The 27,892-nt window shown below is 39.6% G+C and overlaps 1 protein-coding gene across 12 annotated transcripts in view; it reads right to left on the reverse strand.

Moving 5' to 3' along the window:
* Window positions 1–1,880: 1,880 nt before the first annotated feature.
* Window positions 1,881–27,892, reverse strand: part of LOC141265097 (sodium channel protein type 5 subunit alpha-like) — a 558,194-nt gene continuing 532,182 nt past the window's right edge. For 10 of the 12 annotated variants that reach the window (XM_073677736.1, XM_073677738.1, XM_073677744.1 and 7 more), the window contains 3 exons: window positions 22,884–22,984; window positions 21,466–21,736; window positions 1,881–5,316 (listed from right to left, as the gene is read on the reverse strand). In XM_073677736.1, coding sequence (XP_073533837.1) covers window positions 4,088–5,316; window positions 21,466–21,736; window positions 22,884–22,984 — 1,601 coding nt within the window. In that variant the 3' untranslated portion in view covers window positions 1,881–4,087. The remainder of the gene's footprint in view (window positions 5,317–21,465; window positions 21,737–22,883; window positions 22,985–27,892) is intronic. The other 2 variants (XM_073677740.1, XM_073677745.1) reach the window with 1 other exon arrangement.

Consider the following 27,892-nt stretch of genomic DNA (forward strand, 5'->3'; position numbering starts at 1 on the left):
TGTGACATATGTAGAAGTAAAATTGCACTGGTAAAACAGATATGCAAAAAAATAGATTGCGACTTTGTGAGGTTAAATGTCTGGATTTTGGGGAATTGTTTTCTTGTATTTAAGAAAAAAACTATTTTCCCTTCTTATAAAAAATATTTTTTTTCCTATTTTCCACCCTAAATTTGGGGTGCGTCTTATGGTCCGGTGCATCTTATAGTCTGAAAAATATGGTATATAGGTTATAAATTATGATAGTCCCCCCCTGATTGGTTTCACTATACCATGTGCTTTGATAGTTGGAAGGCATTATGTGGACCCGCTTGAGATTAAGTAAATATGTGACTAATGCAATCTTCTGCAATGAGTAAAATGCCAATGAGCATTTTTTGGCAATTCACACAAATCAAATCGCAAATTTGCTGGGATCTGAGAATTTCATAAAATTCAATTACAATTCGATTTGCTCAGTTTGCTCATCTCTGCAAGACACCAAAGATCTTTTTATGCTGTCTTGGATCCATGGATCACATATACCAAACAGTTTACATTACAGAGAACCCTCAATTTATCTCTATGACATACTTTTAAAAGGCCTAATATACCCTCCTATTAGTAGTGGCGTAAATAGTCTCCTTGTTCATCCATTCCTACTCAATGTCTATTTACTTATTTCTCTCAGTCTTACTTAGTTTACTCTATACATCTCTATTTTTCTTCTTTTTGCATTATGTTTGACCCCCTAGTAGAGATTATTCAGATTGACACACTGTGTTGAATCATTATTGCAGAATGCTTTTCTCCTTGAACAACAAACATTAAAACTTTTGAAATAAAATTTCTTCTTGTATACTATATATTAGTGTAAGCATTTGTAAGGCAAATAGCACGTATACATGTTGATATCACACAAACAAAAGCAAAAGTGGAACACAATGCTGGGTCAATAGCAACACTTAATCAGCATTATAAAAGCTGGTAAAGTGGATGAAGATGAGAAAACAGTCCCATGATAGTTAAAGACCTACAAAAGTCATACATATAGACAAAGACTTGTGAATTAGTATACTGGCTGACCAATGTGGGTATAGATTCTATCTTCAAGTCACTGATTTGTATATTTATTTTAATTTTTTTTATTAATGATATAATCCATGGTGACAATATCTGAATAATTATAGGTGGAGTAGATGCCTTCAATCTTAGACAACAGTATGGAGTTCTACCATTGGCCATACAAGCAGGGTGTCCATTGATAGTTACAGGAACCATCAATGGTGGGTTTGTTTGGTCTAAACGATGGATATAAATGGCAGATAGCCCTTCAGCTAGTATTTACTTGGTAGTACATGTCTTTTTTTTACAAAATGTTAGCTGTTAGTGCCTTGGTCTGCTGTATATTGTATAATGTTTTTTGGGGTGTAGGTGAGTCTAGGGGGTTGCTTGAAAATAAATAGGCTGCGTAACTAATAATGTTCACAATTGCTTTGTAGTCCATTCTGAAATGTCAACTGTTAACTGTTAACTGTTATACTGTATCATTGAGGACATTATGATACACAATGTACATTAGACAATAACCCATGAAAGTAAATACTATGTCTTTTATAAATTTAAAAAATGAAACCTTCCTAAAACAGCATTTTGATGACAGATGCTCTTTCAAATTGTGGGAGCTTTGCACGTTACATTACATTGTACACATAGCATAAGGCAGAACATGAAATATAAAATTGTATCATGGTTGTTGGTAAATATTTTTAATAGAAAAATGTATTTAGGAGCAGGGAAACATTTATTAATAGGTGGGTAAAAAAGAAAGAGCCATGGAGATAAAAAAAAGAATGATCATTTTATTCAAGTATATTCAAGGTCAATACAAGAAGTTCTCCAAGGAACTTTTCCTTACATGTGCTGTGTTAATGACAGGTGGACATCAGTTAAGAGCAGAAGTGAACTTTCATGTGCAACATAGAAATGGTTCTTTACAATAAAGGGCAATGGAAAACTAGCGATAAAGTAATGCTAGCAGATGCAATTGATAAATTCAAGAACTGTGTACATTTTCAGAACAAAACAATAATTGGATGCCAAGAAATCACACAAACAGTCATTAAACAACTTAAAACTGTAAATGACATTGACAATGGAATTTATTGCCTCGTTCACAGAGCAGAGGAAATGGCTTTTTCACTTTGTAAAACACATAAAACAAGTCTACAAAAAAAAAGTGCCACACGCCCACTCCGCCATGCCAAAGCCACATGCACATGGTACGTGAGTAGACATAGTCAATACAATGAGATAAAGCATATCTTCTACCATGTCGAACATTGTGCCAATTTTTGCTCAAACTGTGTGTTACAAGTGATTCTGATTTAATATTCATTGCATCAACAGGTTTATTGTGTTTTGTCATATTTCTGATATATTCAACCACAGAGTTAGCAATCAGCCAGCAGTCTGTGATTTTAAGGATGACTATTAGACATTAATAGACAAGCTTTAATGATCAGTATCGATAAGTTTTATTTTCTTTCTCTTAGACAGTGTTTTTGTTCTACAGACCTCCAGAATCCCTAATATGTCATGTTTCAAAAATTTCCAAAATAGAGAATTCCCATGCAATTAGTAACAGTAAAGAAATTCTCAAAACATGAAAAGTCAAAACATTGTTCTAAACCATATAATGCAACAATGTGGCTTTCTATGCCAACCATAGACTTGTCTTCTCCAGTTTGTGGCTGACGATCTGAATATTGATTATGACTGTGTATATATTGATGATGCGTGGAAGACGAGAAGACATAGAGGATAAATTCATGATGAGAAAAAAAAGCAAAGAAAGATAAAGCTAATGTAGAATCATTGCATAGACGTTCCAGGTAGAACGGTGAGATGAGAGCTCATCTATTGAAAGAAGCCCTGAGGGAGTTTGGTTTACTAAAGGAGGTATTGAGAATTAAAGTAAAAAAAGCCATAAAAGTCAGAAAGAGATGAAAGAACCATGCAAGGGGAAAACAACTAGATATTTGAGTTGTTACACTGAACTTCATGTTACAAAAAGTAAACTTGTTCTCCATAGCAACCAGAGTCCACATGTTATTTTAATGTCCAGTGCAGTTTATTAAATGAATCAAGGCTAAACTCTGATTGGCAACTATGGACCCCAAGACCACTATTTCTCCGAATCACTCTTGATACCAGAGACGCATTTTCCCAAATTGTTGGGATATGTGCAAGCATTAAAAAGAACAGACAAAAAAAAACCCATTATAGTACAATAAAAAAAAATAAATGATTAAATTTACTGAAAATTCTAAACTTATTTTTGGACACATTCGATAATCAAGGTTTAATTGTTATTTAGTACGCGTTAATTAACCCTTTTTAAAAAAGCTTTATTAGCATCCCATCCCCATGCCAAGCAATTACATGTCAGCTTGTAATAACAGTTCATATGTTTTATAACAATTTTCAGCAGCACGATCCAAGAATTGCCTTTTTTTTTGTTTTGTTTTTGTCTTCTTTTTTTTTATTTTTATTATTATTTTTTCAATATTACATCATTTAAGAGTTTATAATGCAGATCTTTAAATCCTTATCTGCTTTCCCCTTGGAAAAAAGAGAATTTTTTTTTGTTAAGTAAAAAAAATATCAAATATAAATTTATGAAAGACCATTCATGACATATACAGTAAGTGTATATATTTTTGCTACAGCAGCTTGTGATATTTGGATTTAACTTAGATGCAAGGTCATATAGAACCTTTACTAAACACACTAGTATAAGACCATAAATGAATGTATACAGTCAGGCTTTGTCTGTGTATAGAGATACATTGCATTACTCTTTTACACATTAGCATACTCATAACCACGCCACTGTTATAACTTTTTAGGGTGCATAAATTCTTGATGTAGAAATATAAAGCAACGTTGATCAAGATTGAGTCAACAGTTGTAAAGCATTCGTTCCCAGTAGTTCCTTTGAAAAGTTGATTTCATTTTATTAGCAAATAAATTGAATATGAAGGCTGTCAGAATGGTTGTGCACTTGTACATTATAACATTCTGTAAACAAGATCAAAAACAATGATTATACAAATGATTCTCTGTCTCTGTCTGCAAATATTTTACAATCTGTGGACTCGTCATTTTTGGAAGAGTCTTCCACTGTGATGTCACACGTGTCCCTGGTTACACTGTCGTATGAAGGCGGAAATGAAGTCGAAGATAAAGATTCTACTTTATCCAAATGACGCCCATAATTTTCATTCATCATGTTTGCAATAAGACCTTCTTTTTCTGGGGCATCTTCTTCAATGATGTTATCGTCACATGACCTGTGACGATAGAGGAATGAGGCTTGTCTCATGGAACGGTGAAGTAAATGCCTCCTGTAGGCTCTTTGGATGATACAGGCAGACACTTCTTCTTGTTTGCGCCTTAGAGTGGTCGTAATAGGCTCATATGAAATTTTAGATGGGTTCGCCGCCATAAATTTTTCTTCCATTTGTATCTTTAGAGCATCCATCTCTCCAGACTCTCCAAGAACTCTTTTGGTGAAAGCAAACAAAATATCCAAGCAATGAATCCTATCTCCGCTAACCATAGGCAAGTCCATTGCAATCAGTTTAATCTTATTTGGTATTGGTATACGTAAGGGCTCAGAAAGTGTGTCTGCAAATGTGGAAAGGACACAGTAATCGATGAACTGTGTTGCTTCTGGGTCAAATTTTTCCCAGACTTCATAAAACATCTCAAAGTCATCTTCACTTAGAGGCTCTGTACTTTCCTCTGTAGCAACACTGAAGTTTTCCAAGATGATGGCTATGTACATGTTAACCACAATAAGAAATGATATGATAATATAACTAACAAAGAAGACGATTCCTACAGGCGGATTACCGCAGTTTCCAAGAGTTGTGCTTCCTGGGTTGGGCAAATTAGGATTACAATCAGGTTCCTTGGTGTTCAATATCGGGCTGAGAAGACCATCCCATCCCGCTGATGTAGTGATTTGGAAAAGGCAGATCATGCTGTTTCCAAATGTTTCAAAGTTAAACATGTCATCAATCCCAGCCTCCTTCTTTACATATGCAAAGTTTGACATGCCAAAAATGGCATATATGAACATAACAAGGAAAAGCAAAAGACCAATATTAAAAAGAGCAGGGAGGGACATCATTAAAGCAAATAAAAGAGTCCTTATTCCTTTCGCTCCTCTGATAAGTCGAAGAACACGTCCAATACGTGCTAATCGTATTATTCTGAACAAAGTTGGGGAAACAAAATAGTTTTTGATGATGTCTGAAAGTACAATACCTAAGAAACAAAAAAAGGAAAAGTTAGTTCAAGCAAACTATTAATTGATAACAATAATAATAATAATGATATATATGTATGAATAAATTAACCTACTAAATAACAGCTTGTACATACATACTCATGTTGGACAATTGTCTATACTGCTTTAGAGTACTGCTTTATCTACGGAAGGTTTTACTTTTTTTTAAAGGGTTAAGATGAGATTTTATGGAATAAGTGGGAAATTTAGCATAAGAGGTGAAGTGAAATAGCCTGTACTCACTCCCGAATCCTCAATATGAGGACTCATTTTGTTACGTGCACACCGCTAGATTTATATAGGGGCGAGACAGGTTTCATGAACTCGTTGGAATCCTGGGGGAACCGTTACTCAGGGCGACCATATACTGCAGCTCTCTCAGTCATACAGGGGTATTGTCCCTCAGGCACAGACACGTAGATGAATTCACTTGCTGACCAGACTCACTTGACAAGAGTCCTCATGAACAGTTAAACAGTACAGTTTAGTGCAACAGCACAGCCAGTTCAAAAAATTAGTCACTTAAAGCAACAGGCTTCAATAACAGTAATAGCTTCTTCTTGCAAAGGCACATTAATAAACAGTCTTTCTTAGTAGCACGGTACAGCACACATCAAGTCTCTTCTATGCACCCACAACAACAGGCTTTTCCTTCACAAAGGCACAGCTGTATACAGCATTGCTTGTCCTATATTGAGATGGCGGGGGGAGGGTTTGATGAGGGAGACGATTACTGTGACACAATTTCTTCCAGTCCTTATCTTCCTGCCCGATGATAGACTTCCTGAACTAGCAGTGTAGGGTATCTGACCTGTGCTCAGCCTCACCCTTGACTAGAATCCTATTCACTTGCCTTCACTTCTGTGAGATACAGATCAAACACACAACTTCTCCCTTTGGCTGCAGCCAGAATAGTAAACAAGCTCCCCACAATCCCCCTGGGGCTCTGCTAACCATTCCCTGTCTCCTGTGACTGTGTTAACCCCTCTAGTTGCTGGTTGCTTCTGAAGCACAACACTTCCTGTCTCTTGTGATTGTGTTAACTCTTATAGTTGCTGGATGCTTTTGAAGCAACAGCACTACTTCTGCATGTCACAATATACTTGGTTAAAGGGAACCTGTCATGTCCCCCATGCCCTCCAACCCAGCAGCATTCACCTATGTATGAGTAAATTCCCTGCCTAACCACCAGCCCCGTATATCGTAATTGAGTGAAAACAATGTTTAAAACAAGCATTTATAATGTCCCCTTATCCTATGCTAATAGTAAATATCTATGAAAATGTACGCGGCATACATTTTATTGCAGTGATGCATGGCAGCTGAAAGATGCAGCAAATTTATTAAGAGGTGCTCGCCACTTAATGAATTTTGCTCATCTTACTCAAGCGCACTGTTCAGCAAAGACTGACGTACAAAACATTACTTGCTTGATTTTGGCATCTATAGTCTAAACACACAAAAGAAATAGAAATCTATCACATAAAATACAACACAATAAAAAATAGTGGCAGTTTGTAAAAATCGATTATATGGAAATGTGCAAAAGAGAGAAAAAAGGGATTAATTGCTAAAATGTTATACTGTAGGTGAAATTATGTGTCAGTAAAACACACTTAATGATCTGTCAGCTATCATTTTTTTTACAAGAGGCCTTTTAATTACTTTCAGTCTTGCTATCCTTGGCTTAACACAGCTTTGACATTCATGATTCTGAGACTCAAAGAAGTGACTGTACACCATCAAAAAAGAAGCAAGACAAAAATATATCTCATACCCTACCATAATTATATATAAATGTAAAGCAAAATTGCATAATAAATATAGGGCACTTAGTGAACTATTTTTGATCAAAAAAAGTATACAAGCCGTCCCACCAGCGGCAAGGTGACCCTAAATTGGGACGGTACCTATACTGCCTATATTAAAAACCTTACTGTATATCAAAGTTGAAGTAATGCATATAAAAGGGTAGACAAATAGGACCGGGTCCCAACTCCAGACCACCTAGGCCCGTGGTAAGCTACATATATACCAATCAGCTCAACAAAGGGCATGCCACCATGTAGTATTTCATGTGTCATGACCTAACATTTTCATTTGTTGTAGTAATACACTAATTCTATGTAGCGCGCATAACGCTGGAAATGTACCCGGGGAATTATCTTGTTTTCCTTGGTGGTGAATGATGCCACAACATGTTGTAATGGGTGTGCTGACACTTCCGGCAAATTGCTGGCAGCACTCTAAATATGAGTGCTACTAACCTTCATAGCCCAGAAGCAAATCAAACTCGTTTACCCTAATTCCAAAATTATCAAGCTGTCCTTAACATACATAGACAGACATGAAAGGCACTTAAAAACAACATAGGGTGGAGAACCCGTCAGAAGTGCAAGAATGCTATAAAATACAAAATATCATTAGTTACAAATACTACCAGCATGTTTCATGTGCTTTTCACATACACATCCTTATGCAATACTTATGGGTTTTCCGCCCTATGTTGGTTTTAAATGTCTGTTGTGTCTATGTGTTTTAAGGACAGCTGGATATTTTTGTGTCGATGTGTAATAATATAATTTGATATTTTTGTAATTATGATAAACAACTCAGATTTGCTTTTGGGCTGTGCAAGTTAGAGGTATTGTGGCCTCCTTAGGATTAGAATATACTGACTTGAATATATAGATTTATGGGATTCTCTGTATGCTAGCTTTCATAAATGTGAAACTAAACAGTTAATTTTTCTCTATAAAAATAATTAAAGAAGTACTCACATGAAAGGATGTATCCGCTTAATATACTGCAATCATCATATTATAGCACTGTGTACTTACAATTGCTCATTTTGCTTTTCTACCCAGCTAATTCTTTTCTTTTCTCTGCTATTTGTAGAAATAGGAAGTCTCCTTTCCCTTTATGAGTCATCCCACTCTTTAACTCCTGACTCAGCTGCTCTGCTCCCTCCCCCCTACCAATGACTTTTGCAGTAACTGATGAGTCATACAGGGAAAATTGACCTCCTGTTTTTACAAAGAGCCTAGCAGAATTCAGCTAGTCCATTTTAAATCATGTGATGTCATAGACCTAATGGAAAACAGAAAAAATAACTGGGCAGAAGGGCAAAATGAGAAATTGTAAGTACACAGTGTTATATAGTATGATGATTGCAATATATTAAGAGGATAAAAATTTTGATGGGAGTGCAAGGACGTGTCATTCCATGGACCCGTTGGCCACCCCATAATTTGCCATGATAGTCTGCTGAAAGCCCCCATAATTGCTGTGAGAATATTCCAATGAAGACTTGCATGTGACTAGTAGAGATGAGAGAATGTTTCAATGTTCGGTTCCGATTACGATCGTCGAATTTGCAATATTCGCCGATTTATTCGTAGAATATTCACCGAACATTACCGAACGCCAAAAGATTCAATGGGGGCAAAAATAAACGCATACACAACACCTTCAAATGAGCACAAAAGCTGCCAAAACACATCAAATTAGAGCCAAAACACATCAAATTAGGGGTAGACACAAGGAAAGTGCCATCAATTGACCCAGAGGACAAGTATTATAATTATTATTATTATTATTACAGTGACATTTATTCCGTGGCGCTTTACATGTGAAAAATAATCACCCTCTGGTCCAAGAGGATAGAGGGCACACAAGCAATCTACAAGGGATGGGAGAGGATACAGTACGTCAGGGTACAGCTGGTCATGCAAGGTTTCAACCTTTTCAAGGTTTCCACTGTAGGCGAGAGAGTCTGATGTGTTGGGGAACAGAGTTACACAGTAGGGGAGATGAACGGGACAAATCTGCTGAGAGCCTAAATGAAGGTAAGCTTCCATGAGTTCACAACTGAGCAGATTAACCCCTGCACCGATTAATATGAAGGCGAAAGGCTTCTAATGAGTGCAGGAGTGGGAGGAATCAGACGCTGTGGTCTTCTGGCTACTCTCTGTCACAGTAAACACGCAACACCTTGCAAGCTTCAACACAATGTTCACAAGATAGAGATCAGAGGTGGTCGGTCTCCTAGATAATGAGCTAACTCATCCACACTTATCCACACTAAAAAAATACTTTGTTTGGCTCCTAACATTATACAGCAGGTGATATCTCAGTTTCAAATAGTTTGGAGAATATCTCATTATGTTATACAGGCCTCATCCACACTAAAAAATACTTTCTTCTGTTACTAATGTTATACAGCAAGCCATATCTTACCTTGTCATTTAGTGCTGCTGAAATTCAACTATGTGCAGAGCTGTTGCAGAGGAAAAAATCTAATTTTTTTTTGCTAATAGTGTGCTCCTACCACACTATCTCAGCAACATGAGTGGGAAAAAGAGAGGTTGTGGTGGAAGGAGGAATAGGCTTGGTGTTCAAGGTATTCATGGAGAAGGTGGTAATGTTAGTGAAAGCACTAGTGAAGCAACACCGTCATGTCCTATGCGAAGACAACTGACAACTTCTGTTACTGGACGGACTACTCCACTCCCTAAGTGTGGCAGCCACATAGCGATATGCCTTGTTGATAAGGGCCAGAAAGAGCAGGTGCTCCAGTGGATGGCAAGCGCAGCTTCAAGTGGCCTCTCCTCTTCTTCCTCCACCTCAACATCACACACAGTACAGTCCACAGAGGCGGCACCCTAAGTACCCTTGCTTCCCCCTGCGTCACAACTTTCCAACTGCCCAACTGACTATAGCGAACCACAGATAGGCGAGTCTGTAGAACTGTTCACCCATTCTATACCATGGGCATCAGAAGTGTACTCCAAACATTCACAGAGTGAAGAGAAGGAAAGCATCTGCAACTATGGCCAAAATATTTTTAGGTTGGATTCGGGGCAGGACGAAGTAGGGTCCGAGCAGGTTCCTGACCCTCATCACCAGACGTTAACCACCAGGGAGGGAGGTGATCCTGATGAGACTTAGATACCTCAGGCTCATGCAGACTGTACTGTGCTGTCAGGGCAACAAGAGGAGAAGGGTCACTCTGAGGGCGAGGAATGGGATAACACATTGGATGATGATGAGGTTGAAGATCCTACTTGGTGTGAACCCAGAGTCACACAGCTGAGTAGCTCATCTGAGGGGGTGGAGGAGGAAGACGAGAAGGTTACGTTTCACCCTATGGCGCAGACACGGAGTGATGAAAGCACGAGGAGCACTGCATCTTTAGCCACAACTGTGGCTGTGGCCTGCAGTGGTCGCCTACAGCTTGCCAGGGTGGCAAGGGTTGCCTTGCCTGGCCCTTTTATGACACCGGAAAGGATGAGCAAGCTCACATTATCTGCAGACTTTGCAAGAAAAAACTCAGTAGAGGGAAAAAGCGCAATAATTTGACTACTACATGCATGAACCTTTACATGCGCAATCAACATGTGTTACGCTGGCAATCTTACTGCGCTGAAATGCAGACCAGCGGACCTCAACAACCATCATCTGCCCCATCAACCGCATCCGCTGTTTCTTCCTCTTCCTCTGGTACCGTGCCTGCTGTGTTTGTTTCACCGAGCATACCACATGTTTCTCAATCCACCATAACATCTCTGCAGGCACCTCACTCACAGACCAGTAGTTTGTCCGTTTCACATTACTCTGCCCTCTCTCAGCACTGCAGCCAGCCCTCAGTCCTGCAGTTGTGGTCACATAAAAGATTGTTTCATCCTACACAAGAGAAAGCTAAGAGGTTGATCTTCAACATCTCCAATCTGTTGGCCACGGAAATGCTGCCTTTCCACTTGGTAGATACAGCTGATGTCCGTTGCAGTCCCCCAGCACCAGTTGCCCAGTCACCGTTACTTCTTTAAGAAAGCTGTGCCTGCGCTACACCAGCATGTCGCAGACAACGTCACCCATTTCTTGACTAAATCTATGTCTGCCAGGGTGCATTTCACCACAGACACCTGGACGAGTAAGCATGGCCAAGGGTGTTACATCTCGCTGACTGGGCCATGGGTGACTCTGGTGGCTTTGGGGGCAGGCAAGAAAGGGGCTGCTCCACAAATCTTGGAATCCCCACAGCTTGCAGAACAAACCTCTGTATTTCACACTTCCTCCACTGCTACTGCCTCCTCCACCTCCTCTAGGGCCTCCATCTATGAACTCAACCTCTGCCTTAACGAGACACGCATTCCAACAGTGCAGAACGAATTCCAGGGGATGAGTCCTGAAGAGATAATTTGCATATTCCCACTGCATTTTGGGATAAGTGAAGAGTCTCCGCAAGCTCAAAGAACACTGGATTTTGTCCGTTGGAGCTGAAAGGAGGACATCGGTAAACCGCGCGCCTACCGGCGCGTGAATTTTGGAGTGTTTTTCACTGTTTTCATAACACATTAACAATAAGAACATGGAAGAGTCCAGGAGCCATTTGGTGAGCTGCATATCCTGCTACATGTTCACAGACTTGCCAGTGGAAAAGCCAAACTTCACATGCCAGAAATGCAAGCTTGTGTCCCTGTTGGAGGAAAAGTTGCGAAATCTAGAAGAGAGGTTAACTACCTTGAAAATCATTAAGGAAGGTGAAGAGTTCTTAGACAGAGCAGAATTATCTCTTCATGATACAGAAAGAGAAGAAATTCGAACTGCACCTGACGAAACAGAGGAATGGAGCATGTGACCCAGAGAAGCAGGAGGATCAAGAGGCAGTCAGCACCCATACTGCTCAGGAACCAGTACCAGGCTCTCACACAGGAGAACCACGAAGAAATACAGCAAGATAAGACTTTGTCCATAATGAATAACCTTGTAAGCCCTCAGAATCCTCCTGGATGGAGAAAGAAAAATGTTGTGAAGAAAAAACGGAGAGTGGTGATCATGGGGGATTCCCTGTTGAGAGGAACAGAGGCCGCTATCTGCAGACCAGACATAACCTCAAGAGAAATGTGCTGTCTTCCAGGTGCAAAAATTAAAGATGTGTCTGACAGGATATCAAGACTCTTCAGACCTACAGATCACTACCCATTCCTGCTAATACATGTGGGGACAAATAACACCGCAAGAAAGGACCTGGAAACCATCTGCAGTGACTTTGAAAACTTAGGCAAGAAAGTGAAAGAATTGGGAGCGCAGGTGGTCTTCTCATCCATCCTTCCAGTGGATGGCCATGGAACAATGAGGTGGAATAAGATTCTACAGGTGAACAACTGGCTACGTCAATGGTGCCCTCAACAAGGATTTGGATTTCTGGATCACGGAATGAATTACCTATATGATAGACTACTTGCTAGAGATGGGGTGCACCTTACTAAGACTGGAAAACGTTTATTTGGAAGTCGCCTTGCTACACTCATCAGGAGAGCTTTAAACTAGAACAATGAGGGAAGGGAAGCAAAAGGCCAGAAAAAGCTATACAGCTGACAAATACTATTGAGATCTCTGCTATTGGACGTGGAAAGAAAGAACAAAGACAAAAAAATCTAAATAATAAAAATATGGGAGGAAGAGAAACCAATCACAAACTAAAATGTTTTTATGCAAATGCACAAAGAATGGGCAACAAACAAGGAGAATTGGAACTACTAACGCAGGAAAAGAAATATGATGTCATTGGAATCACTGAAACTTGGTGGGACGATACACATGATTGGAATACAAGGCTAAAAGGATACAACTTATTTGCAAGAAACAGACTTGATAAACGAGGAGGAGGTGTCGCTTTGTATGTTAACAAAACGTATATCTGCACAGAGATTGAAGCTTCAGAGACTGGGAGTTCTGTGGAAACTGTTTGGGTAAGAATACAAGGAGAGAACAACGGAAAGGACACCATTGTAGGCATTTACTGCAGGCCACCTGGGCAAACTGAAGATATGGATGAACTCTTTATGTATCAAATGACCAAGTTCTCCAAAAAATGACGTAGTGGTCATGGGAGATTTCAACTATCCAGACATTTGTTGGAAATCTCTCTCAAGTTAAACTAACAGGTCAAGCAAATTCTTATCTTCTCTTACTGACAACTTTATCTTCCAAAAGTTAGGGGAGAAAACAAAGGGATCTGCTACTTTGGCTCTAATCCTTATAAACAAGGAGGAAATAGTTGAGGAGGTAAAAGTGGCTGGGACCCTAGGAGGCAGCGATCATGCTATTATAGAATTTTGGATAACTAGAGGAGGAAGACATGTGAAGACTCAAACTTCAAGGCTAGATATTACAAAGTATTTAAGGAAACCAGGATGGATGGACACAGAACTTGAACACATGCTAAAAAGAAAGAAAGAAATGTTTATCAAATGGAAAGAGGGAGGCATATCTAAAGAAGATTATAATGCAGTTTGCAGAACCTGTAGGGCACGTATCAGGTTAGCTAAAGCTGACAATGAATTAAGGCTTGCAAGAGATGTCAAAAGCAATAAAAAAGGATTTTGGGGGTATGTCAAAAGTAAAATAAAAGTCAAAGATGCTATAGGATTTTTACAGGATGAAAATTGTGAAATGGTAAGAAAGGATGTTGAGAAGGCCGAACTTTTTAATTCCTATTTTGCATCAGTTTTCTCTCAGAAAGAAAATGTAACATCAACTGATCTTCACTGTCCTATTAAAGGAATAGAAGAATCCAGGTTATCTGTAAACAGAAATACTGTGAGGGAATATTTAGCTAACGTAAATGAGTTCAAGTCTCCAGGTCCAGATGAATTACACCCCAGAGTACTGAAGGAGATCGTAGAAGAAATTTTAGAACCACGCTCCATAATCTTTGAAAATTCTTGCAGAACAGGAGAAGTCCCAGAAGACTGAAGAAGAGCAAATGTTGTTCCTATCTTCAAAAAGGGGAAGAAAGTGGACCCAGGGAACTATAGGCCAGTGAGTCTGACTTCTATACCAGGAAAGATCTTTGAACAAATTATTAAACAACATGTATGTAAGTACCTGGATAAGAATGAAGTGATTAACCAGAGTCAGCATGGGTTTGTAACTAACAAGTCATGTCAGACTAACTTAATTTCCTTCCATGACAGAATCACTGACTGGGTGGATCAGGGAAATGCTGTAGATATAGTATATCTTGACTTCAGCAAAGCATTTGAAAAAGTATCTTACACCATCCTTATTGAAAAAATGACCAAGTATGGAATGGACAAGGCAACTGTTAGGTGGATTCATAACTGGCTTAGTGATCGGACTCAAAGAGTGGTCGTAAATGGCTTCACATCCAGCTGGATGAATGTCTCAAGTGGGGTAACACAGGGCTCTGTCCTAGGACCTGTATTGTTCAACATCTTTATCAATGATTTAGATGAAAGAATTGAGGGTAAACTGATTAAATTTGCTGATGACACAAAGCTAGGAGGGATAACTAACATTAGAGAAGAGAGAGAGAGAGGCTTCAAAAAGACTTAAATAAACTGGAGCAGTGGGCAGCAACTAACAGAATGGTTTTTAACAGGGAAAAATACAAAGTACTACATCTGGGCAATAAAAATGAAAAAAGCATATACAGAATGGGAGGAATAGAGCTAAGCAAAAGTACATGTGAAAAAGACTTAGGTATACTAATAGATCATAGACTGAACATGAGTCAACAGTGTGATGCTGCAGCAAAAAAGGCAAATACAATTCTGGGATGTATTAACAGAATCATACAGTCTAGATCACGTGAAGTCATTATCGCACTTTACTCCTCTTTGGTCAGACCTCATCTGGAATAATGTGTCCAGTTTTGGGCACCACATTTTAAAAAAGATATTGACAAACTGGAGCAAGTTCAGAGAAGAGCGACCAGAATGATGACCGGTCTGCAAACCATGTCCTATGAGGAACGGTTATAGGATTTGGGAATGTTTAGCTTGCACAAAAGAAGACTGAGAGGAGACTTAATAGCTGTCTACAAATATCTCAAGGGCTGTCACATTGTAGAAAGATCATCTTTATTCTCATTTGCACAAGGAAAGACTAGAAGCAATGGGATGAAACTGAATGGCAGGAGACAGATTAGATATTAGAAAAAACTTTTTGACAGTTAGGGTGATCAATGAGTGGAACAGGCGGCCACGAGAGGTGGTGAGTTCTCCTTCAATGGACGTCTTCAAACAGAGGCTGGACAGACATCTGTCTGAGATGATTTAGTGAATCCTACTTTGAGCAGGCGGTTGGACCAGATGATCCAGGAGGTCCCTTCTAACTCTACCATTCTATGATTCTATGATTCACACCACCTCTGTACTGCGCAGACAGGGCTCACCGCAGATCAGGCAGTCTTAAAATAATATGCCTTAGAGATCGTAATCATACAGCTGAAGAGTTGTGGACAGCTCTCCAGGCTGAGTTTGAGCAATGGCTGTCTCCGCTGAACCTGGAGCCAAGGAAGGCTGTGTGTGATAACGGTGCAAACCTAGTGGTGGCCCTACGCCGAGGCGAGCTCACACACGTGCTTTGCATGGTTCATGTCCTCAACCTGGTGGTACAGCGATTTCTCCGCCACTATCCCAGCCTGGATGAGCTGCTTCAGAAAGCACGGAAGCTGTGTGTTTACTTCCGCCGTTCGCACCCCTCATGTCATCGACTTGCATTGATACAAAGGTCTTTGTCCATGCCAGTTAAAAGGTTGATATGCAATGTGCTGACACGGTGGAATTCCACTCTACACATGTTGCAGAGACTGTGGCAGCAGCAACGAGCCCTGACGAAGTATGTCATGTCATATAGCCTGGGCCAATGCAGTACGCACGTGGGGCATATCACGTTTACGGAGTGGGCACAGATTAAGGACCTCTGCACCCTTCTGCACAGTTTTGAAAGGGTTAGCGCTGACGATGCTGTCATCAGCATCACTATTCCAGTCATCTACATGCTGGATCAGGCTTTGAATAATATGCGGCAGGAGGTGGTGGTTCCAGAAGAAGAGAATGCAGAATGGATAAGAATGTCTCAAAGTTCCAGACTGTCATCACACAGGTGGATGCCAAGTGACAGTGGATTACTGCGATCGAGGGGGGTTGGTGATACCAGTCAAACTGTTAGTGAAGGTGCAAGAGCCGAGGAACAAATGGAGGACGAAGAGGTGATGGGTGAGCAACAGTCAGAAGATGAAGTGGATAATCATCACCTCTCTGTCGATCGTGGTTGGCGGGAAGGGACGGAGTAAACAAGCATCAGTGTTTCCCAGCCATCAATACAGCATGGCTTTGGACCTCCTGGAAGAGCCCAACACATGAGTGCGTTCTTGATGCACTATCTGCAATATGATCCCAGTAAAGTTATGATTCGGAATAATGATGACTACTGGGTTGCCACTCTGTTAGATCCACATTATAAGAGTAAATACTCTTATAATGTGGATCTAATGCTGGAGTATCAAAACAAGCTTTTAAGCAACCTTAAGAGAGATTTTCCCCAAGATAGCAGTGAGGCACACAGTGTGCATCGCAGCTGTAGACTTTCAACCTCCGGCACATCAGTTCATCAACGCCGAAACAGCAGCAGCAGCATAAGTGGCAGAAGCAATTTCTGTGAGTCCTTTCACACATTTTTTTACAACAGCTCGTGCATCAGCACAGCAGAGTACAAGTCTGACACATGGTGAATGACTGGAGAGGATGGTGCAGGACCATCTAGAGCTCAATATGAATACCATCAGGGAGGATTTGGACACTTTTACATTTTGGTCTTCAAAATTGGATGAATAGATTGAGCTCGCCTGTCACGCCTTGGAGGTTTTATCATGCCTGGCAGCCAGCGTTCTCTCAGAACGTGTCTTCAGCACTGCTGATGGTGTCCTGACGGATAAGCACAGCCGGCTGTCCCCTTAAAGTGTAGACCTCCTAACTTTCATCAAGATGAACAAGTCATGGATCTCCAAGGACTTTTGAACCCCAATCGCAGACTGTACAGACTAGGCGATGTTGTAGTTTTTAGTGTGCTGCATTGATCTTGCAGAATTGCAGTCTGTGATATGGCTTCTGTGCCTGCTCTAGCTGCTGCTGCAGGTTTTAGGCCCTAACTTTTTTAAATGTGAACACTCCTGATTGTGTCTCCATCTGCTGGGTTGGCTGTAGTGGAATAGGTGTCGTTCCTAATTCTACTATTTCTAATGTAGTGAAATTGTTGCCACTTCACTGGTGTCTGCCAATAATTTTTGGAAATGTGGAGAATCCTGATTGGGTCTCCATCTATTGGGTTGGCAGTAGTGGAAGAGGTGTTGTTCCTAATTATACTATTTCTACTGTGTGAAATTGATGTCATTTCGTTGGTGTCTGCCACTAATTTTTGGAAGTTGGAGAATCCTGATTGTGTCTCCATCTACTGGGTTGACTGTAGTGGAAGAGGTTTTGGTCTCCGTTAAACTACTTATACTCTGGTGAAATTAATGCCACTTTGGTGGTGTTAGGCCCTAATTTAGGGAAATGTGAACACTCCTGGTTAGGACTCCATCTCCGGGGTTGGCTGTAGTGGATGAGGTTTTGGTCTCCTTTACAATTGTAATACTCTAGTGAAATAAAAAAATTTATGTAGATATTGTTGTACACAAAAAAGGTACACGGACATAATAAAAGCAAAACATCGTATCTACCACAAAATGTTAGCAATAAAAATTTCAGCTTGGCGCATAAAAAAATAAGCCCTCATCCGACCCCAGATCCCAAAAAATGGAGACGCTAAGGGACTCGGAAAATGGCGACTTTTTCTTTTTTTGCAAACTTTGGATTTTTTTTTTCACAATTTAAATAAAAAAGAACCTATACACCTATACATGTTTGGTATCTATGAATTTGTAATGACCTGGTGAATCATAATGGTAGGTCAGTTAGAGCATTTAGTGAACATGGTAAGAAAAAAAAAAAGTGGAATTGCACTTTTTTTGCAATTTCACCGCACTTTGAATTATTTTCCCGTTTTACAGTACACAATATGATAAAACCAATGGTGTTGTTCAAAAGTACAACTCATCCCACAAAACAAGCCCTCACATGGCCATATTGACTAAAAACGAAAAAATGTATGACTCTGGGAAGACAGGGAGCATAAAACGAAAACGGAAAAACAGAAAGATCCAAGGTTGTGAAGGGGTTAAATACAGTGCATTGTGAAAGTATTTGGCCCCCTTGAACTTTTTTACCTTTTGCCACATTTCTGGCTTCAAACATAAAGATAAAATTCTAATTTTTTTGGGAAGAATCAAGAACAAGTGGGACACAATCGTGAAGTGGAACGAAATTTATTGAATATTTTAAACTTTTTTAACAAATTAAAAACTGAAAAGTGGGGCGTGCAATATTATTCGGCCCCTTTACTTTCAGTGCAGCAAACTCACTCCAGAAGTTCAGTGAGGGTCTCTGAATGATCCAATGTTGTCCTAAATGACTGGTAATGATAAATAGAATCCACCTGTGTGTAATCAAGTCTGAGTATAAATGCACCTGCTCTGTGATAGTCTCATGGTTTTGTTTCAAGTGCAGAGAGCATCATGAAGACCAAGGAACACACCAGGCAAGTCCGAGAAACTGTTGTGGCAAAGTTTAAAGCCGGATTTGGATACAAAAAGATTTCCCAAGTTTTAAACATCTCAAGGAGCACTGTGCAAGCGATCATATTGAAATGGAAGGAGTATCAGACCACTGCAAATTTACCAAGACCCGGAGTCCCTCTAAACTTTCATCTCGAACAAGGAGAAGACTGATCAGAGATGCAGCCAAAAGGCCCATGATCACTGTGGATGAACTGCAGAGATCTACAACTGAGGTGGGAGAGTCTGTCCATAGGACAACAATCAGTCGTACACTGCACAAATCTGGCCTTTATGGAAGAGTGGCAAGAAGAAAGCCATTTCTCAAAGATATCCATAAAAAGTCTCGATTGAAGTTTGCCACAAGCCACCTGGGAGACACACCAAACATGTGGAATAAGGTGCTCTGGTCAGATGAAACCAAAATTGAACATTTTGGCCAGAATGCAAAACGATACTGTATGTTTGGCATAAAAGCAACACAGCTCATCACCCTCAAAACACCATCCCCACTGTCAAACATGGTGGTGGCAGCATCATGGTTTGGGCCTGCTTTTCTTCAGCAGGGACAGGGAAGATGGTTAAAATTGATAGGAAGATGGACAGAGCCAAATACAGGACCATTCTGGAAGAAAACCTGTTGGAGTCTGCAAAACACCTGAGACTGGGACGGAGATTTATCTTCCAACAAGACAATGATCCCAAACATAAAGCAAAATCTACAATGGATTGGTTCAAAAATAAACGTATGCAGGTGTTAGAATGGCCAAGTCAAAGTCCAGACCTGAATCCAATCGAGGATCTGTGGAAAGAGATGAAAACTGCTGTTCACAAATGCCCTCCATCCAACCTCAATGAGCTCGAGCTGTTTTGAAAGGAAGAATGGGCAAGAATTTCAGCCTCTCGATGTGCAAAACTGATACATACCCCAAGCGACTTGCAGCTGTAATCACAGCAAAAAGTGGCGCTACAAAGTATTAACTTAGGGGGGCTGAATAATATTGCACGCCCCACTTTTCAGTTTTTAATTTGTTAAAAAAGTTTAAAATATCCAATAAATTTCGTTCCACTTCACGATTGTGTCCCAAAAAATTGGAATTTTAAATTTTTATGTTTGAAGCCAGAAATGTGGCAAAAGGTAGAAAAGTTCAAGGGGGCCAAATACTTTTACAATGCACTGTATGTAATTAAGGATAAAAAACCTTGAATAATGCAGACAAAGTATGATGCCAACAAAAGTGCCCCTAAACCCAATATGATTTCCCCACAGTGAACTACTCCACAGTACCCTCAACATGCATGGTATGATGACCCTACTGTACCCCCTTCAGTAACCCCTTGACAATGTATGGTGACTCCATCACAGTATGATTCTCCAACTGTAATCCCCACACAGTATAATTCGACCCACATAGTGCCACATACAGTATAACGGGGCCCACATAGTGCTCCATACAGTATAATGGGCCCCACATAGTGCTTCATACAGTATAATGTGCTCCACATAGTCCTCCATACAGTATAATGAGCCCTACATAGTGCTCGATACAGTATAATGATTCCACATAGTGCTCCATACAGTATAATGGGCAACACATAATGTTCCATACAGTATAATGGGCCCCACATAGTCCTCCATACAGTATAATGGGCCCCACATAGTCCTCCATACAGAATAATGGGCCCGACATAGTCCTCCATACAGAATAATGGGCCCGACATAGTCCTCCATACCATATAACAGGGCCCTGCATTGTACCTCATACAGAGGCCCAGCAGGCCAAATAATGAGGCACAGGGGCTCATTCTAATGATGTCATCGCGCCCGCTGCACTGAGATGTCAGACGCAGAGGGAGAATGATGGTGGAGGGGGCTTCTCCATCATTGCTTTCAATTGTATCAGCATCCAAAATGGCAATACAGTTGAAAGTGCGATGCCGGTAAGGGGGCCCGTCCCGCATCGTGGGCCAAATATACTCTCCCTTCAGGCCAGATTTGGCCCGCGGGCCAGAGTTTGACATGTGCTTTAACATATTAAAATAAGCATTACTTACCTACCTCTCTATTGTTTACTGACTAAGTTTGTTTGTCTACCTTGGCATGACCATTGAGCCCAATGAATGGCTGCAGTGATGATGTCCAGTAGATGGGACATCACTGCTGCAACAGTGTCAACAAACACAGCTAAAGATGCAGCGCAAGAGCAACAAAGACAATGGCATGTAAGTACTGCTTATTTTGTTATGCTAAAGCACAAGAAACCTTGGACACATCAAAGTATTTTAATAAAAATAGGCAACCCTTTTAGAATTGTAACCTCTAAAACTATGCTGCTAGTAGTAAGGTCATAGCAGATGGGCACCATGATGGTTCAGTGGTTAGCTCTGTTACTTTGCAAAGCTGGGGTCCTGGGTTCAAATCCCACCAAGAACAACATCTGGAGTTTGCATATTCTCCCACTGTGGGTTTCCTCTGGGTTCTCCAGTTTCCTCCCACACTCCAAAGACATACTGATAGGGAATTAGATTGTGAGCCACAATTGCTACAGTGATGATAATGCAAATCATAATAATAATAACAGAGCTCTAAGTCAGTTGATGTAAAATAAATTGTCATGCTTTAAATCAATATATGATTTGCCAAAAGAATTTAGATACTTACCAACAATTGAAAGAATGACCACCACAAAGTCAAAAATGTTCCACCCGATTGTGAAGTAGTAGTACCTGAGAGCCAGGATTTTAAAAACACATTCTCCAGAGAAAATGACCACAAATGCCAGGTTGATATTGTACAACAAATGCTCAATGTCCTCAGACTGCTCATCGGTTTCCACCATCATGGTGACCATGTTAAGACATATAAGTACCATAATGGTAATGTCGAAAGCTTGCTTGGTTACAACATCAAAGAAAAATCCTTGAAACTTGTTCTGTAGGGGGGAAAAAAGTTCAGTTATGGAATAAAGTATTAAACATTTGGGTACAATGTTAGGATTCATAACAAGGTCAGAATTAATGAATCTTACATGGGTTATTAAATTTCATTAATTAGTTAGAGAACATGAAAATAAGCAAGTTTGCAATTTACTTTTTTTTCTATTTGCTGCCATTCCCCTGCAATGAGAGCTTTTATCTTTCATAATGTACAGCTGTTTTCCATGAAGCTTGGCCACTAGTGCCTGGCCAAAATTTGGAAGACTGTCTGCAGTAGTTAAATTCCAGGAGAGGGGAAAACGCCTTCCTTACATCACAGTCCGCGCTCTTCAGCCCATCAATTTCTATACAGCAGTTAGCGGTATAGAAATTAGTCTTAGTCTCTCCCTTTCCCTTCCTCTCAGCTTGTGATAAGCTAATGTTATAAATCTTGCAAAATCACCAGGCCCCACCATCGACTGTTTCCAGAGAAGGTCTCCTAATTGTGGCTCTCACTATCCTGAACCATGTGCTTGCTCGGTTATCTGTATATGTAAAAACAGTGATAGCAGTGTAGATTCCAGAACAAACCACTGATCGCTGAATGTGTTATAGCAGAACTTGTACTGAACTTTTATACCTCTACTAATACTACCACTCTTATACTCACCAGAACTGTCACTCAAGGATGAGCACCCACCCTGCCAGAAACCAGGAAGTGAAAGAGACTGGACAGCTTTGTGCTGCTTAAGACACTACTTGAAAATAACCCTTTTAATTTCAAGAGTCAGCGCAATCAATAGACAGTCATTTGGAGAAGGCATTAGGACAACTTGATCCATATGCCCTATTAGAGCATATAGTCATCAAATAGTGGAAACTCCACTTGTGACCCCTGCCAAGAGTTGTATAATGAAATGGCTGTCATGGACATTTTTTTAGTAGCAATAAATTTAGCATTTTACCATTTTGATAAATTTCACAATTGATCAATTTCTGCTGTCTCATAAGTTTAGGAATCTCTTGATGGTAATAATTCATCTCCCACAATTTTTCCAATACATATTATTTCTATTTATCATTTTCTTGCATCAAATTTCATGCTTTTTAAGTAGCATAACATTTTCTATCATTATTAACGAAGAATAATAATTATATTTTTACCTGTGGCCTTGGAATTGGTTTTTGAGGCTTTTTCGATCCCAACTTCTTCATAGCATTGTAATATTTTTTTTGTTCCTCAGTCATAAAAATATCCTGACCCCCTAATTAATGAGACAAGACAAAAGTAATGATTATCATGGTAAAAATAATGGATACACATGTGAAATTGAATTGATGAAGTTAAATTTCCTAATTAATATGTTCATGTTATTTCATTATTTAATATAAATTAGGGTCATAAGTCAACTAACTAATATTTTATGGAACTGTAATTTATATATTGCAAATAATGAGATAATACCATTGTGAATTATATAAATGTGCTATAGAGATCCACTGCATCTTAAATGAACTTAAATAAAACATAATTTGAGAAATTGAAATTTTATTGCTGTTTTATTGCAGTACTTTATATAAATCAGAGGTACACCTGCATTCCTTTTTTCCCCCAACTGATAAAAAATGGTTGAGAGTTTAACTATGTATAAGTCTATGAGTCCATAAAATAACGGTTTAAAGGGAACAGCCATATGGCCTATCAATATTATAGGCACTCTCACCAATCAGTTTGTTAACGGCTGCAGACGGCAATTCTTGGATGCTGCCAAAGCTCAACTGCTCTGCAATTTGTATAGTGGCCGCAGCCGAGTACTGCAGATCCACCCCCCAATTATTTGATTAGGGAGTAAATCTGCAGTACCCAGCGGTGGCCACTATAGTTTTGACAGAGTTGCTGTGTTCTAGCAGCACCTGAGCGCTTTCAGACGGCACCGGTAATAACTGATCAGTGGGGGTGCTGGGATTTGCACTCCCACCAATCAGATATTGATGGCCTATCTGAAGGATAGACAATCAATAAAAAAGTAGTGGCCAATCCCTCTAATACAGAGAAGTACAAAGGTCGTTTGTTTTTCTCGCATCCATGAAAAATTTGAGTGAAAAAACTTCATGTAAATGTTCTATTGAGTGCCACATCATAGAGGTATTGTCTAGAAGAATTATACATGAGGTTCTGAAATTTTTTTTTTTACCAGTAAGTTACTGCTGAAAGTACAGTAGGATCAAAGTTGAATTAAAATACTGTAAATGCAGGGATATACACAAGCAACCTAAAGAGTACTTGAACTTTTTCAACAGCTTTTCCATTACTCCAGTGTAACTAGTGTGCCACAATGAAGCAACTTTACAAATAATCTTGACATTAAAAATTTGTATTATTTTGTGCATTCATCCAAAAGCCCTATGTATCTCAATGGAAAACAACAACAAACAAATCCTATGCAGGATGTGATACTATACAATCAAAGTATAAGACCAGCATCATCTTTATGAAGACTTTTGACATCTCTTCACATTGCATAATTGTGGAGGCCATTTTGAAGAAGTCCAAAGTATCACATCAGCATCATGTTCTTGAAGATTTTGTTTGAGTGACATATTCTTTACTGTGCGAGCGTCACGGACATCATTTCAAAGCCTGTAGTATGGAGCGGACACCATTTTCTTGGAGACCGTTATGATTTTATGTTTCCCTTTACACCAGTGTTTCCCAAACTCCAGTCCTCACGGCCCTCAACAGGTCACGTTTTCAGGATTTTCTTAGTATTACACAGATGATTGAATTATTATTAAGGCATCAGAAATTGCCACAGGTTCTCTCACCCGTGCAATACTATGGAAATCCTGAAAACATGATCTGTTGGGGGCTGATGATCTGCTTTGCACTGATGATGTAATCACATCGCGACCTACTCTGTACTGGACACATACAATAGACCATGCTTGTAGGTTAGTAAACATTGATGTGACGTGGATGTATATGTTTGACCCTACTTTGATAGATGCACATGGGACCAGCATTATGGAAGCTCAGATTGGCTGCAGATTAGGAATCATAATGATGAGGTAGGTCTGATGTCAGATCGCAAGGTTATAGTTTGTTTGGCTATTTTGGTTTGCATTGGTCTCATTATCCTGATGAAGCCTGTTAGGGTGAAACATGTTGGGGAGGTTCTTTCTCTTTTATTAGCGCCTTGTTCCTATGTTCATTAGACATTACAAAAAAGGATACAATCCCTGATGGTTAGATAATTGACAGCAGTCCTTTTGCTCTACGCTAGTTATATAATTTTAGGCTATTGAAGCTGTACACCTATGTAGCTACAAATCGGTAGATCAATCCATATGTATATTATAATTGATACGTCAACTAGCACATCAATGTGACCGCCTGGGATACATCTAAACATAAGTAGGACCAAATAAGGAACAGCATGTCATTTTAATATGCACTTTAACATATGATTTGCACAATTAAAAGTTATGTTTTATGTTGGATTGGTTAAAAAGGGATTTTTTGCCTTTATATATTGCCTTACTACCATGTCCATAGTCACATGATTTACCAATGTTACCACTTCATGGCTGTGTCCTCTTATGGCAGTGGAATCTTATCTGTGCATGTGCTGAACAATTTCACTGGCAGGGCAGATGAGAGAACACTGTTAGAGAAGCGGTCACATTCAGTGAATCTATGTCACCAGAGCCCGCTCTAGGTTTACGTGGGCTCTTGGGCGACAACGTTTCGGTGGGACACTCTTCACTTTTGCCTTACATTTCAGGAACTTTTAATTATTCAGTCAATAAAGTTGTATCAGTTCTTGTTTTTTGTAGTACAAGTAGCAGTTTTAATCATTATAATTTTGGGGTCAATATGACTATCTGATCTCTTTTAATTCTATATTTCTGGGACCATAAAATGGAGATCCTGCCATTTTCATTGTTTGTTTTATCTTGGCGCTCACCGTATTGCATAAATATTATGACATTTTATTAGTTTGGACAGTCTCATATGCAGCAATACCAAATGTATTTATTTTATAGATTTTAGGGGAGAGTGATATGAGCTTATATATATGTATATTTTACATTTTATTTTACATTTTTTTATCAGTCCCCCAAGAGGATTTGAAACAGGGATCACTTGTACAATACACTGCAATACTGTAATATTACCTAGTCATGAAGTCTAGTATTACCTACAGTTGAAACCTGAAGTTTACATACACTATATAAAAAGACACATATGCATGTTTTTCTCAATATCTGACAAGAAATCAGAATAAACCTTTCCCGTTTTAGGTCAATTAGGATTAACATAATTTTTAATATTTGCCAAATGCCAACATAATGATAGAGAATGTTTTAAGGCATTTTTATTAATTACTGCAAAGTCAAAAGTTTACATACATTTCATTAGTATTTGGTACCATTGCCCTTAAACTGAATGACTTGGGTCAAACGTTTGGGATATCCTTCCACAAGCTTCTCACAATAGTTGGTCGGAATTTGGGCCCATTCTTCCAGATAAAACTGGTGTTACTGATCCAGGTTTGTAGGTCGCCTTGCTCGCACCTGCCTTTTCATCTTTGCCCATAAATTTTCAATAGGATTGAGATCAGGGCTTTGTGATGGCCACTCCAAAACATTGACTTTCTTATCCTTAAGCCACTTTGTTACCATATTGGCAGTATGCTTTGGGTCATTGTCCATTTGGAGGCCCATTTTCACCCAAGCTTTAAGTTCCTGACTGATGTCTTCAGATGTTGCTTCACTATTGCCACATAATCTTCTTTTCTCATTATGTCATCTATTTTGTGAAGTGCACCAGTCCCTCCTACAGATAAACAACCCCACAACATGATGCTGCCACCCCCTGTTTCACAGTTGGGATGGTGTTCTTAGGCTTCCAAGCTTCTCCGTTTTTCCTCCAAACGTAACGATTGTCATTATGCCCAAAAAAGTTCAGTCTTCGTTTCATCAGACCACAGGACATGTCTCCAAAAATTAAGGTCTTTGTTCCTTTGTGCATTTGCAAACATTAATCTGTCTTTTTATGTTTCTTTTGGGGTAATGGCTTCTTCCTGGCAGAGTGGCCTTTCAGCCTATGTTGATACAGTACTTGTTTCACTGTGGATATTGACACAATCTTACCAGCTTCCGCCATCATCGTCACAAGGTCTTTTGCTTTTATCCTTGGGTTTATATGCACATGGCGGACCAAAGTACGTTCATCTCTGGGACACAGAACCCGTCTTCTTCCTGAGCGGTATGATGGCTGGACATTCCCATCTTGTTTGTACTTGCGTATAATTGTTTGTACAGATGAACAAGGCACTTTCAGGTATCTTGAAATTGTATCCAAGGATGAACACAATTCTCTTCTTGATATCTTTGCTGATTTCTTTTAGACTTTCTCATGATGCTACACAAAGTAGTAGTGTATTAAAATACATCCACAGGTCTATCTCTAATTAACTCAGATGTTGCTAAAAAAAACTGTCAGAAGCTTCCAGACACATGACATCATCATATGGGCAGTCCAGAATTGTTTAAAGACCTAGTAATCTTAGGGTATGTACACTTTTGACTTTGCAGTAATAAAAATGCCTTAAAACATTCTCTGGCTCTCATTATTCTGGCATTTGGCAAATATTAAAAATTATGGTAATCCTAATTATCCTACAACGGGAAAGGTGTATTCTCATTTCATGTCAGATATTGAGAAAAATATGCATGTGTGTCCTTTTACATAGTTTATGTAAACTTCTGGTTTCAACTGTAATTATAAAGCCCTAGACACTTGGGCAAGTAGTATATCTCTCGGCCTCCATGCCTTCGACATCCCACATTCACCTTCCTTCATTTACAGCCTCTTAAATGCCGATGTTATTATTGACAGAAGCTTCTAAGAGATATAACTTCTGCAATTGGAGCTTGCTCTGATCACAGCAGTTAGACTCAGGTGTTGATTGTCTAACACACCTAGCACCCACTTCATATTGAGGGGGTCTCCATTCCTGAGTCTGCTCTTTAGACACAGTGAGCACATTGGTCGTAAATGTACGGCGGATGTTACAATCTGAAACCTGGGCAGAGTGGGCCCCTCAGGCACAGTGGAACCCAGCTCTTGCTCAGATCCGCTAGGAGCTCATGCCAGCCTTGGACAA

The sequence above is a fragment of the Phyllobates terribilis genome, unplaced genomic scaffold, assembly GCF_046119375.1.
Source record: "Phyllobates terribilis strain yellow unplaced genomic scaffold, ASM4611937v1 Scaffold_4__5_contigs__length_816908805, whole genome shotgun sequence".
Taxonomy (NCBI): Eukaryota; Metazoa; Chordata; class Amphibia; order Anura; family Dendrobatidae; genus Phyllobates; species Phyllobates terribilis.